General features: G+C 28.6%; 1 protein-coding gene across 1 annotated transcript in view; it reads right to left on the reverse strand.

Annotated features, from left to right (window-relative positions):
* The window catches only part of LOC116777394 (uncharacterized), a 66,660-nt gene that overhangs the window by 44,263 nt on the left and 6,029 nt on the right, over nt 1–16,368 (reverse strand). The window contains exon 2 of the mRNA XM_032670914.2: nt 3,810–3,953. Within this exon, the coding sequence (XP_032526805.2) occupies nt 3,810–3,953 (144 nt within the window). The remainder of the gene's footprint in view (nt 1–3,809; nt 3,954–16,368) is intronic.

Below are 16,368 nucleotides of genomic sequence, written 5' to 3' on the forward strand. Positions count from 1 at the left end.
AATTTAATATTAACTGTAATTTTTATAATCCTTAACGTAACTATAGTATTTTTGTATATTAATATAATTATTTTATCGTTCTTTTAATCACTTATTAAAAATAAAGAAGCAATGTATAAATACAATATCTGAGAGAATCTGCGTATTTCAAGAATATTGCTTATTTTTACCCTAATATCGAATCATCGGGGATAGAGAAGCTTACAAAAACGGTATACCCTACCTTTATTTAGAGGCTAGAGTGGTCATTATAGCTTAAATATTGATGGTGTTGCAGTTCGTTACATAAATTGCTAAATGAAACTTACTATGGTTGTGTAACCTAAGGCTGGAAACCTCAGACTTAAAAACAAATTTCAAATTAATTACTTTTGCGCACTTTTTATACATAGAAAACTTCTTATAAAAATATTATAAATATGAAAGTAAACAAAGAACTATCGATTTCACTATCGCCATTCTTTTTATAAAACCAATATTCCTATCCGATAGAAGCAAATTGACATAAACAATGTTATTTCCGTCATTCATTTTGTTTCATAATATATTTTGTAATATTTTCTCAAAATGGTTAATGGTTGTGACTTTTTGGTAATTTTATAAGGCAAAATTTATTTATGAAACGCCATTGATTGCTAATCAATTAGTAATAAATAGACTTTACATATTAAAGTAGGACATCGCAAGAACAATTCGAAGTCACCCAAATTTGAGCGACAATCTGCGATATTACCATTTGTGAAGGGAGTTACTGACAGAATAGGCAACATCTTGTAGAAGGTTTCCATCAAAACTATATACAAACCACACAAGAACGTGAGCCAATTCTTGAGACCTATCAAGAGTACCATTCCTTTACAACAAGCGGCTGTATAGAAACTCGATTGTGACTGTGACTTATCATACATTGGACAGACAAAGAGGAGTATCGATACAAGGGTGAAAAACATATCTCAGAAATCAAAAATAGGCGCACGTCAAAGTCAACAGTGTGTGAACACAGAATGGACAAACGAGGCCACTACATTCGGTTTGATAACCCACTAATCCTCGCTTGTGAAGACAGGTACATACCGAGATTAATCCGCTAGGCTATTGAAAATAAAAAACATCCCAATTTCAATAGCGAAGATATATATATATATATATATAAGAATAGATGGCTGGAATCTATCCAACACCTGAGACCCCCTTCTTTAAAATATAACATCCCATGTCCGCAACCACACCGCAGGACCTCGCGACACCGTAAGCGCATTCTGCCGGCGTCCAGAGCGGTACGCCAGAAAATTAAGAAATCGTTGGCGGTAGATGATAAATAACGGGACCAACTGACCGACATTCACATTTCCTCTGCCCGTGATCACGTTGCTGAAAAGTAACCGAAACGTCGGGATTATGTAGTTTTTTAAAATAATAAAATTAGTAGTAAATCCGAAAAATATTAATTTTATTTTAATGAATACTCGCGAAAGTCTTACATCTTACAGTTATACATTTTTGTGATCAACCGTAAGAAAAAGCGGCCTGTAATTTTTTGACGTTTACAAAACAAGCAAAAGTCAAGCTGTTTATATTGTTATTTGTCGACTAAATAAAAACAAAAAGACAACATTCGCGAATATATACACATAAGGATTAGAAACAGCAAACATTCGATCTTGATTTGGAACAAATCTGTCATAATAGCGGCAAATTTTACTTAACGAACGAAAATGAAACGGGTAAAACTTTCGTTCCCTTCTAATTGTTCGTTATGCTAACATTGTAGAAAAAATTGTCAATTCAGTATTTATAGCAAAACAACTCTTTGTTAGGATCATTTAATAAAATCCTTTTTTGGATGTATATTTCATTAAAAGTCAACTTTCACTGTACTTACATGTCATATGAACAATAAATGTACTTAACGTACTTTCCGACTTCATGGATGTACTGGACCAAGTATAATCGTTTATATAGTTAAAATAAATTATTTGGTTAATACAGCTTATTAAAAGTTTAATACCGCTTCAATGCGAAACATCAGAACATAGATGATTATTAATACCCATAACAAAGTGTAACTATAAATAAAAAGTGGGACATTTCATATGTCTATTGATGCTTTTATCTGTGTCAGTGACAATTTATATAGCATTGTGCGAGTGCATTTCAATTCCTTTGAGTTTCGAGTATAAATTACAGTTCTGAAATGCCTACAAAGAGAATAGAGGCGACAATCGCCTTATTATTAATTGCATTGATGAATACATTTAAGTAATTTTGTCGATGAATTTTCACTAAGAATTAACTTATGATAAAGTTGCTCCTGTAATAACTTGATGTCTATAGTTGAATGGAGCTATCTGTTTTAATTTTTTTCCTAAATTTTATAGAATATTGAAGGTACATATGTATATACTCAACGATATCTACTTCCAAAATGCAATTTTTCGCTTCTGCTTAGAACTTAAAAAAAAAATCATACAGGTTATTTATTAAGGTATTCCATAGTAAATGAATACCAGTAGTTACTAGATATAATAGTAATCAAGGTTCAACTTCCCAAAATATATTCTATAAAAATAAATATAAATTATCGTTAATCTGTGCAAAGAATGTGTTTCTTCTTTTTCCTTTAGGTTTTTACTGTTTACAGTTATAATGTTATCACTAGAAAATATACAGTTATAATGATATCACTAGTAAATTCATATGAAAATTTCCTCAGTGACCATTTACACCCCAATTAGAATAAAGTAATTACTCGAAGCAATCACAGTCATTGAGTTATCTGACACGGGGGAGATAAACGAAATGAAATTCCATGTAACACGTGAAATAGTTAATAGAAATATTTTTTTTCATGTCGATGAAGTATCTTATGTTATTTTCTTGTTTACAAATATCTACTTTAAATGTTGCAAGAAATTATTGAATTATCCCAAGCAACACAAAGGGAAAGAATATTTTCTTAAATGTCTATTGTTATCTGTATTTTATAAAATCTCACTAGACAGAAATATAACCTTATCATAAGATTTAAGAGGAAAAATTCAGTATTCTTGTTAAAGTAGTTGAGAGTAACATAGTGTGTGAAATGATTTTGTCTGTATGTGGTTATGTTGAACAGATTTATATCTAGCATATTGAAAACATTTTAAGATTATAACTTATTAAAGTGAGTTTTTGTTAAGAAAACACTATTCCAGAGGTAAATAGTGTTTTTGTTAAAAAAAAAATGTTCCTGGAAATATGATTAAATATTTGCTTTTTATTAACCTATTCCCATAAGGTTATGGGAATAGGTAAATAACTAGGTAGTTATAATGGGTATATTTGGGTATAGTTATAGTTAAATTAATCAGACATAACTGATATGTTATATGTTTTACGTAAAAATACTTTCAAACAAAGAACCTTTTTTATGGTATAAATATGACTTATAATATATAAGAAGATATCAAAAGGTCTTTAAATATCCATTACTCAAAATGTCAATAAAACATTTAAATTCTTCAATAATCTAGTATCACTATTAATTTTTTCAAAATAACTTAACGCCAATCAACGATTTGTATTTCATATTGGTTATTCTACTCATCGGGGAGCTTAACGAGCACTTTCAATGACTTTATCTAGCCGGAATATTAAGTAAAACATTTTCATAATTAACATTGAATTTTTCAACCCATTAATATTTTTGTTCTAGCACAAATTATACAATATTCTATTTTCAATTTAATCTATAAGTGACTTCAACCTAAGTATAAGTGACATACGAATACATTCCAAATTAAATATAAGTAAGTATGTTTGTAGCCTACCTTCAATCGGCGTCGTCTGTTGGCTGGAATTGATGCGCGGCCTTTCTTCGCCAGCAGCAATGTGTTTGCCCGTCCGACGAGCTATTGGCCGTAGTTCTCTGTCACCATCGCTACCATCTTCGTCTTCGTAGTTGTATTCAATTTCTGCTAAACAAATGCATTGATATAATATCTGTATCTTAATATATTATTAATGAAACAGCTTTAGTTTTCCTTATATTTTTTTTCATTTATAATTGTTTTCTTGTCTTAGGTTAGAAAAAAAAATTATACTAACGCCAAAAGTACTAAAATTATTGAGATACATATTTATTGGATGCATTTAAGAGATGGGACTACATTTTAAGCATGATTTATATAGAGGCACGAAAATAATTATCTTGAAATTTCAGACAGCGGAAATTCTTGAGTATGACAAATGAGGTTTCTTGCATTGTCACACAACTTGTAAAATAAATAGCAAGCGAGCACTCGATTTCTTTATTTTTATAATTCTCTTTGTGTTACGCTTTCTCGATGGAAACTATATTTCAAATTTTTGAGACCCATTTCGCTAAAAAACTACAATTGAATAATTTTCTTCCAATTTTAGCAGAAATGTTTTTAAATATTTTTCTTACATGGAGGATATTTTAAGTTTTAATGGTAAAATAAATTACATTTTTTACTGATGCCAAATTGTAATTAATTGATATTTTATATATAAAAATCACAAAGTCCATGATCATTCTTGGGTTTTCATATTATAAGGTATTGACTGTTTAGAATTCGACAGTTTAAAGTAGGTTTGAAGGTAAAATAATAACCTGTTAGATTGAAAGGAAGGTTATATGGTATGAAAAAATTGTAAAAACTTTTTTTAATTTTAATTTAATTTAATTAAATAGATTTTATAATTGCAATAATAAAATATATTTTTATGAATATATATGATTTTATTATTTTCTATATAACTATTTACAAAAAGAAAATCTTCAAAAGAAGTGAATTTTTTAATCTTACGTCATCATGAATACTACGATACAAGCTTGTTTAAGTTAATATTATTAATTCCAGAAACTTAAAATACAATACGCTTAGATCGCAGATAGTCAAACTTTATCAGGCGTTTGTTTCTTAGAATAGCACAAATAATATTAGTTACTCTAAAAATTACTGTTTATAACTATATGATGCCAAATAAATTTTTACGCCAGTAACAATTTATTACTTATCCCCTGATAAATATCTCTGGAGATTATCTCAAAGCGTTACTGTGCTAAAAGTTTTAAAAAGGTGAATCAAAATGAGATGGTGACAGGGACTGTTTAGTATTCTCTGTCTCTGATTGTTTGTAGTAACCCGATTTAACGTACATAGAAAGACATACAAATATCAATTACTATCCTATTCATTATTATTATGAAAACAGAATAGACCTTGATTAGATCCTGTCAAAACATACCACTTTGATTTAAATCGATGTAATTTACTTGAATTAATTTATATAATATTGGATTAAATTAATAAATATTTTGTTTGTAAACTAGTTACTATATGTGGTTTATGAAAATTCTTGAAAAATACAAACTTTTCTATATACTTTTTGATTACTTAGAGATTATTAGAAATAATTGTACACAATTGTTCTGTTTATCATTTAAAAATTATAATAACTGTTGAAAAGTACTATTATTACAGTTCATTTAAAACAATTAATACATGTATTAAGGTAGAACTTGTTTTAATGTACATCGATTTATCATTAATTAAAACAATTCAAGTATACTCATAAAAACAGTCATAAAAATAATTCATGATTTATATCGAAAACAGTTATCTATTTTCATTTAAAAATAATGATAAGTGGCATCAAGTTTACCAACATCTAGAACGGAGGATTTTCCGCCAAACGTCAATGACCTTACTTTCGATTTGCCATCTTCTCGTATTTCAATATTGGTAGTAAAGGCACCTATGATAATCTAGACAAACGTTTCAGTACGAAACATAGCCACCGTCATGTACCTCTTTGTACATGGCTTCGACCTCTACGTGAGGGGCAATTTTTTTTATAAGATACGCTAATCTAGTCGATACACTGCATACTTTTACATCATCCTTCTGCGACTTGCTGATTGAAAAATCTCGAGAAATAAAAAATTCCTAGTACCTAGAGTTATTGTGTCCCTACCCCGTCTTTGGAATTTCTGACACATCACTACCTGCCAGTTCAAGTTACTTAACTCTCCATCTAATACGATGATCGTTCAGGCTGAGAAAGTACCTACAGATATATGTATAGAAATAGGGGTTTTTGGTATCCTGCCGTATCTCCGGCATTATTCGGTCTCCCAGACATACTATGAAAAGTACCCTGGCCAAAAATAGTGTGAGCTGGGGGCTTTAATTCTTAATGGTCTCTCATTAGAGCGATATTGGCTTAGCGTATTACGACGTTACCGGAATTACTAGAACCTTGCTCTGACGGCACTGCACCCGTTTTCAGGATTAGAATTCTATTTGTGAATTTCTATTTGTGGATTTAATCTTTATGTTGATATACCGCCACAAATTAGTCGCCAGAGCTCCGCTTGTTGATATGTTGATTATACCAAGGTAGTTTTGCATTCTGACATATGTAAATATTAAAAAAAACTCCACATATGTTTTTACAGCACTGATCAAACAGTGCAACTGATATTAAGCTTGTATAGAAATCGACATCATAAGGGCACAAGTTGTCAAACCTTGTAGCGTGACAGTATCCTCACGAAAGGACTGAGTTTTTCATACAATTTTATTAATTTAAGAAACAAATCTTTTAGTGTGTTCTGAAATTATGACATAATAGTTACTGAACATATATTCATTCAGTTATGCAGATTTCATAGAGAGGTTATGGAGATTTAAAGAGCTTTTTGATTAATAAATATTGGTAAACCTTATAAAATACCAAAACCAATTAAGTGCAATCACTGTACACTCATATTTGATTGTTGATAAATTGATGGATGATTTGAAACCAAAACTACGCTAACTTCATTTTATTTATCATGTTAAATCAATTGTTTATTTGCTATATATTTGTGATATATAATATAAATAAAAAATATCTGTTCGTTGAAGGAATTCGTAGTTTTATATTTGTATTTTATTTAAAAAAATTGGAACAAAAACATGTCTCTCTTAAGCTAAGACAATTAGAGGATGGAGGTATTTGTTTAATACTTTCAGTAAAAAGAAGAAACAAAATGGCACTTAATTTAATGTAACAAACGAAGGGTAAATTTCTAGTCCTGCTAATCATTAAAAGTAGATTAGTTATTTGAGTAATCAAACTGTCATTTTGGTTTATCAAAATACTAAAAAAAACATATACATAATATTATCATAAGAAAGACTTTTTGAAGTGGTAAACATAGTGCTGTAGTCAGGTGTTCATATATTTTTCCATTTTCTAATTACCAGAAGTTTGCTTATCATTCTAATATTTCAACACTATCAAATTATTATTTCAATTACACCGTTTCCTATAATTCTAAATTGAGTAACAAAGTGAATTCAATAAAATAAATCAAGACTGAAACTACTGCTCCTACTCAAAATTAAAGTATTTTTTAGCTAATACGAGGACAGAATTGTCAATAGTAGATAACGTACAAAATTCCCATTCATTTTTGACTGAATTGATTCGGCGGCCAATAATCCGACAGGAACTTTTATTTTTTATTGTGTAAACGTTATTTCTTTTAATTAACGTTCGTTGAATTTTTTTTTTATGAAAAATGTGCCCATTTATTACATTATTTCTATAGTTCTTCTTCTTCTTCCCATCACATACTTTAAGCTTCGTTAACTTAAAAACTTTCATATTTTCGAAGAATTTGAAAAGTATTTTTTCAGAATTTAGATTATTATAAATTTTTCTTTATGCTAATTTGATATTGCTGCATTGAAACGTAATGCACATTATTTTAAAACTGTTCAGGTGCTAGATTTGCTATAGACAGAGAAGGATTTAGTATTAACAAAGAATAATATAACAAAAATGTATTTTACTATAAACTTTTTCGAGAAGTTTTCAATTAAATTAAAAGACATGTTAAAATTTATCAGAAAAATAAATAAAGAAAAAAAAAAATTTCTTGGCTAAAGAAAAACATTGATAAAAATATGTAGTCTTTTAAAAATTTTATTTTAGCATTGTCTGTATTAAACTTCAGACAATATTTTAAAATTTCTTTCCATAGAAGTAAAATTATTTTACAACTTGAATATTTATACAATTGCATTTCAGAACATCCACGGAATAAATTAATTAGAATGAAATAAGTTCCAGCTAGCTGTACGCCATTAGCTTTTGTCGCTAGAAGTATTGTCTAATATTGTCGTGCTTTAAATTTTATCGAAATAAAAATTATGTTAGCAAAAATCTATTCTTCATGTTTATTTTAGCAAAATAAAGTAATTATGAATATGTGAATTAATTATAAACGTCCGAACTGGCTGCATCTTATTGTAATAAACATAATTGAAGTAATCTACTGAGGGACGCCTTTGTCTTTTGATATATATATATTTTATTAAAAATACAGCGTCAAGGGCTTTTATATTTTTTACAAGCGTATGACCGTTTTAATTTTAATGCTAAAAATGTATTTACACGAAAAGGTTTTTTCATACACCCTAACGTCAACAAAGTTTTTGGAAGGAATCTCTAGTCTATCCAGCACCACCTAGTTACTAAAAAACTGGGCTGGCCTTTTTAATGGTATTGCTGATTTTCGGTTCAAAGAACGCACCTTGTCTTGCATAACCAGGTTACACCCTTGAGTAAAACTTTCATTAGGACGTCAATGTATCTATATGTACATATCCCCATTGACTTCTGCTATCCGTGTCTGTCACTTTCAATTTTTCTACTCTCTGGATGGAGGGGGCATGTGTACAAAATAGGTTATGCCGTTATCTACCAATTTCACCATTGTGACCAGGGAACGACTCAGTTATTCAAACATTTCAGTGAAGCTGCTGATGTGGCTTAACTTAAACCCTTAAACACAGCTGGTCTCTCAGGAGACTTTAATGCCCAAAACCAACTGGCTGTTTCGTTTTGTATTTCATTAAACAGAATCATTCAGATTTGCATAACATTTTGACTCACATGAATAAAATTTAAAGACATAAAATAATAACTTTTCTAAGACTTGCTTAGAGTAAATATCAAAACATTCCCAAGCAGATCCCTCATTGTTTTGCATCGTTTGTAATAAGGAAGTGTTAAAGTATATTTACAAAAACCAGTGGCTTGTTTATCTTAATTGTTTGTATTTTTAATACGTTCTGTAATTACAATCTGGACTCGCAAGGGAGTTGCTTCGGTAAATATAATACATGACAGGTAAATGCAATTTTAAAAACATTTTGTTATTTACAGATATTTATTTATTTTTTTATTACCAGAAAGGAATTTATTTTCAATCTTCGATACTTGGTGAAAAATCAAAGCTTTAAATATTTTTAATATTATACACTGCCAATATTTTTGATTTTTAAAATTACCAAAATATTATAAATCATCAAGTCTACTGAAATTATAGTTTCATCACAAATATTTTTTTACAATAACTTTAAAAGATTTGTAATTCATATGTTGCCCGCCTTTATCTATTGACAATAAAATATGAAACGTTACGATTATCAGAGGTACGTTTTTAAATTATAATACGGTACTTAAAACTACAAAAAAATCCCTCAAGCACTCAATATGAAATAAAATATAACAAATGTATTGACCAATATCTTAGATGAGGTTAAAATTCCGGAGTCACTTAGCTGACAAAGAAAAATTGGGGTCCAGGAAAGTTGGTGTGTCGAATAGTGCAAGGCAATACTTTAGCCAGGGTAACATTAGTGCAATAAAACATCATCAATCCCATTTCACATCGCATACTGCTCTCATCTTTTAGTTCTTTAACCGGTTCAAAAAGGACCTGACAGAATTTTCGGCAATCCTTTGCTCACCGGCTATTTATATTGTGGTGGTGATGTTGTTATTGTCTTCACTTCAAATATGTCTTATACCGCATGATTTTAGAGGAATTTCCTCCCTTTAACAATCAAGACAAAAAAAACTCCACCGACCGACCAATTGTCTTTATATTCCCGCAACTTAGATTAAAAATGTTGTGTCAGTTTTGTCAACATTTTATACTTCCTTACCAGGAAATCGTCCGTATTTACGAAGCATTTTCTAAGAGAAATAAAGAAAAGACTAAGCGTTCTTTAAAAAATATTACAACAGCAATATGTATAAAAATAAAGTACACTACTTACTGTAAATGAATGTGCCTACAAACGCCACAAAATTAAAAATAAAAAGTTTCAAATCATATAGAACTGGTATTTTCAAACTAGGGAATAATTTTCCAACCAATAATTTTATATCCTTTTATCTATATATCCTAGTAAATTTCGAATAATTATGTAGCATTCAGTTTGCAACGTTTCTAGCATGATTAAACTTCAATAAGCCGGGCTTTAGCTCACCCTTCCTTTACAAGCTCATTGATACATTAATTATGTTATTGAATATTTTATCGCTTCCTGAAATTGTTTTAATTATATTCATCATCCAATTTAATTATGATATATTTCTTGTTCATTTATTCACTTCACGGTAAAATACAATTGTGTGAAAAATATATTTTCATGTGACGATTTTTTTTAAACTTCGTCAACGTTTAATTTTTTTAAATAGTCTTATTTAAAAAATAGATTCTCTATTATTTACTTTTCTTAGACAGTAAATAAGCTAAGGACATTGACTTGTCATAAGTAAACCATTAATTTTCAGCTATTCGTATTTAATGTTCCTCATATTGTTTTAATAATAGAAAATAATGTCTAAACTATTTTTCATTTCCTTATATTTTATATACAATATTTTCTTTTTAATATAAATTGATATCAATATTAAGTTTCGTTTCATTTAACATTCAAAATGTAAAAACGACATCATTTTAATATAATAACATTTAGAAAGAAACAGAAACCTGTAAACTAAAATGTCTCAATTCCATTAAATGGCAATATGTTTTGAATATATTTGGGATATCACTCTGAATTATATTGATATCACTGATTATAGTGTGTTGAAATATACTTATAGACATATAAAAAGTTATAAAATGTATTTATGTAAACATTTATATACATGAAATATATGTGTTTATGTATTGTATCAATAGATAGAAGATAATTACTGTTCATTAAATTTATATTTTGATAATATAATATTTAGTCGACTTCACTAATTAAAGCTTAATAGAGCAAATCAAATCAAAACAGATTCTGATGAATTTTTAATTCCACGCATATTTTAACATTCACATTTTTGGTACATAATTTAAATAGCAATTTATAATTTCGTTATAAGAAAAATTAATAACATTAAAATTTTATTTACTAGAGTTATAATTTACGACTTAAATATAAAATAAGGTTGAGCGAAACCTTATTAGTTAATTTGCGAGATTTAAATTAAGCTCTAATTAGCAAAGTTCCAATGCGAATAAATTTTCCCGAGTATCTTAAAGACAATTTTACACTTGCATTGAGACATTGTAAATGAAAGGTGGCTTTTGAGGAAGCAGTCGTCGAAGCGAAATTAAGTCAATTAAGAATTTCACTGTTGATACGGGGCATCAAAAAATCAATGTAGAAATTGTTGAATTGTTTTCCCAGAATTGAAACGGAAAATTATTTATATGAAAAAAGGTATTCCAAGAAATATTTTTAAATAGCTGTAAACTACATTTTCTAAACTAAAAGATGGCTGCAAAATGTTATGTATCAATTCATATTAATAATTGTTTATTATACATACACATGTATATATATATTGATATATATACATATATGTATGTATTCTAACATATGTCTTAACACTTACCAATCACACACCAAACTAATAAAGATGTAATAGAGATGATCAATAAATAGCGCTAGATCTTCGGCTTTACTCATGATAATACCTATAAATTATCGCTAAGCACGTTATATCTAATCAATTAATAACAAATAGTTTACTTTGGTGATAAACAAAATACTGCTTATAATAGTAATTGGTTGAGGAAAGCACTGATCATACCGATTAATGTCATGCCAGAAGCTTTTATAAGTACATTCCACTTAATCTATTATAGAAATTTATTACGAGATCCAAAATAGCATATACATACATACAGTATATTACACATATAAAATACTTCAATATTTACTCAAGTTTTATTAAATATTAATAAAAATATACAAAATATTTGTTTTGGTATGACCTGCGCAGTTGTTTAATGTAGCAAATTAGTTTTCTGCACATTGCACTAAGCTTACCTAACTCACACGAATCTAATCAGCTTTTAAATGCAGACTCTGTGGATTAGAGTCCAGATATATAACAGCTAAATTACACTTATTTTCTGTACAGCAATTTAATAGGGTTACTCTTTTATTAAACGTGTTATAGAAATATAAATAAATTTTGCATTTATTTATTTATTTATTTCGGACTTTCTTTATTTGAAATTATTAACAGGGAGTTTAAAAGAAATAAATAAGAATAAAATATAACTATAGGATTTAGGAGTAGCAATGTACTTGCTAGGATAATAAAATATTAACGGGATAAAGGGAAATGGAGTAGCATTGAAAAAAAAAATTAAGAATTTATTGATGATAAACTCGGTATACGAAGCGAATGCATCTTCAACCTCAGAGGAAATTGTATTGAAAGCATTTCATTTGGAGGATCGTTTTACTTGAGCCCTCATAATATTAAAATATATTTTTCTAAGATTTTACTTTAAAAGTGTTTTCTTACGGGTAAGTTTTTATGATGTAACTGAGTTAATTATTATAGTGTATATTAAACATATTAATTAAGTATTATTTAAAATAACATTAAGTTAGTTTACATTAATTTGAAGATATTTTTGTTAAAAAACTTTGTTAGAGTCAATAATACTTAGATAGTGAGGTATCTTTATATTATTAATGATTCAATAAAAAGACTTAAGGATTTTTTTATAAATATTATCCGTATTTTGTATAAAAATTATATAAAATACCATTTCATCAACAAAATATAAAAAATTGTTAGATTAAAAAAGGATTAGACAATTTTATTTAATATAAAAGGTGTGTAATCCTCATAACAATCTTGCTTCAAAACAATATGCGTCGTAATTGAAGATCTCTAGTTTGAAAATACTATTTTAACTCAAAATTATCCTTTGACAATAAATTTGACCAAAAATAAAATATTGTGCTTACCTATCATTGATTAAACTGTTGTATGCAGTAGTATGCACTAACGGTTGGCTGATGAAATCTTGTTATTCTGTAGCACTTAAAGTGTTTCAGCGGCCAAAGGGTTACACAATCGACAGTACAGATCAATAACAATATCAGAAATAACTGAAGCAATATGTCGTTGTTTTCTATTTTCTAATGATATGTCCAAAAAATATATTTAAAAACTAAATTTTTTTACGTGTTTTCTTTAATACGCTGAAATCAATTTAAGTCACACAACGTTATAATGATCTCGTATAAAGAATATTCAACAATTATTACTATAGGCTTCCAATAAATAAAATAATTCGATGGTCTTTTTTTATAACACTATTTTAACCTGTAAATAAATATATAATTTGAAAGTTATTTTTATTTTTTTACTAAATTACAGAAACTTACTATTAATTAAAAACAGAATATATAACGATTTATTTAATAACGTTTTGAAAAGATATATACTGAACTCAATGCTGAAAATGAATAAATCAAGTTAATTTGTATACAACATAAGTCTTAATAACAGAAAAATCTGTCATCTAAATTAATTTAAATTTAAGGATAAATTTATACCATAGGAATTTACAGGTGTTTTGATAACGGCGTACTTCTCTCTAAGCTTTGGTTGGAAACGGAAATCTAGCTTTTTTTTTGGTAATTTATAGAGGGAGCATCGAATTTCAAATCTCTTTAGAGGATGCAGAAATGAATCCCGCATTGATCTGTTATTTGTTATGGAAATGGCAGAGGGATTTATGATTTTCCATACATGAATACATATCATACCAATCTATTGCACTTGCAGATTTAATACTGCTTTACAAAAGAATTTAAAATTTAGATATATATTTTATAAATTGTACTATAATTTATAAAATTATTACATTCAGCTGTAATCAATACTTTACTGGAAATAGGTTTTTACACTTTTAAAACAATGTAGAAGAGCAAACAATACTTAATAGTAATATTAAAGAATATACTTTGTTATTTTAAAAATATTCAATAAAAAATTATTATTTGAAATAAAACTTTATTGTTGTGGTAATCTAAAAAGTTTTTCGTAACTAGGCCACAACTCACATAAATACTATTAAAATCAATATTGACAGACCCTTGGTTATGACGGTGGTGATCTACTTAATCGTTACATGATGAGTTATTAATATTAAAAAAATATATACATATTACTATAAAGTACTTTACGATTAGATTATTTAATATTAGCAAAAAAAATTGTAGTTAAACTTAATATGCATTCAATGTGAATAAATAAAATGTACCTATAGAAATCTTAAGTAGAAGTGCGTAATTAACTTAAGTTGAAGATTATGTTATCAACTTATTTTTGCATTGAAAAATATACTACGATTCAAATAAATTTTTTATTCTTTATTTGATATTTTATAAAGAAAATAAGGTCACGTCATATCATTGATTCTAATTATCAAAATTGAAATTAGCCAAAGCTATATTGTTTGCTTAATAAATTAACAGTTAGATTCTGGCAGCCCTGGGGCATCTGGAATTATTAAACCTAAACTCGTCTCAAGGACAAACTCCGTAAACTCATTGTTTTTATAATGAATTAGGTCGAAGTAATTGAGGAGATAATAATATTGCAGCTTTGCAGCTAACGTCAATTGTTTATGTTCTACACGTCTTATATTCATAAAATCTATTTGTAATACTTAGCAAGGTCTTGGGATCCTGTAAAGGTTATTACACTCTGGACCCTGCATAATTGTCGTCGTAAACGGATTATGTTCGAATGCATCATGCTGACTATGATCACTGGCGTACCTTAAAGTTCAGGGATACCGCTTGCACTGTTTATCATTTACATGACCTGTTTGGAGTTAATGGCATACGTTGCTACAAAGATAGTAATAAAGATAAAAGTCCAAGATCTTATATGCTGGCTTTGCAAAATTTTTCCAGAACAAATGTAAGAAAGTAGAATGAATCGTACGAAATTGAAACCTCCTAGGAGCAGGTTTTTAAACGGAGAAAGCTTGAGCGTTGTTCAGTTCAACCCCTCGAGGACACAACTCTGTCGTTTACCAGTAAAAAGATCCCATTTAATGTATCTTCAACTTTCTAGAAGTTTTGTATTACAGCCAGTAATAAAGTTAAGATTGTTATAAAAAGTAATTCATATAAAACTAAAATTAAAAATCAAACATGAATTCTTATTATTAGTATTTATTACACAATCATAGTAAACGACATATAATTTTGAGGTATTTTGAGAATAAAACTAGACTGAGTCCAGAGAATACGGATATGTTGATAACAAATGTTAAAAGGAATGGTACCACATAGTGCTGTCCGCCAAGGTTTCATTAATTTTCTCTTTAAATAAACTTGTTAAAGAAAGTTTTGCCATCCATATCAGCAGAATGGATTCCATATTAAGTCTATGAATGCAACGCAACAAAATTTTTGTCGCAGGTGTAACGCTATAAATTTAATGGGATCTTTTTAAAGTGTAGGTCAAGCTTCATACATCAAGCATTTGTAAGACCTAATATGTTGGAGATGCGATGGTGACGATGACCACTTATAGACAATCTCCTTGCTTGTCTTTTGGAACACATCAAAAAAGTAATACCTAGAAGAAAATAATGATTTTTATGTATTTCTAATAAAATTCTAGGTGATCTTGTATTAATAAACATAACCATAAGTATTCTGTTTGAATTTCTATTAAGTTAATAAAATTGTAACAGCGCAATTATAATTATTTCTAATTCATTTAATATTTTAAATTGGAATAGTTTATCAAAATTTAATAAATATGGTACTTATTTAAAATGTCGTCGACCGGTTTATTAATATCTCTCAAGTATTTCATAAATCTTAAAATTATATTACATTTATAGTAAAGTATGCAAGCTCGTCGTATTTTATACGAGCAGGCAGCGCGTTTCGCTCGTAGTCTTTGCGTTTAGATCAGAGACTCCTCTCTCTAGTTGTACAAAGTTGTACAATTTCTTTTATAAAGCGGTTCTGTTGTGTTATAAAGGGTTCCAATTTAGTAAATACATACGCAACACACAATAAAACAATTGGTGGCGTGAGCACACATCCCCCCTATGTCTCTACTCAGCACATTTGTATGCGCGTATACACGCTTCTACTCCGCGTATATGCGGTCCTACTCCGCGTATACGCGCTTCATGCGCGTGCGGGTATCATCAACGCAAACGCAACAATCAGCGTC

The sequence above is a fragment of the Danaus plexippus genome, chromosome Z (genome assembly GCF_018135715.1).
Source record: "Danaus plexippus chromosome Z, MEX_DaPlex, whole genome shotgun sequence".
Taxonomy (NCBI): Eukaryota; Metazoa; Arthropoda; class Insecta; order Lepidoptera; family Nymphalidae; genus Danaus; species Danaus plexippus.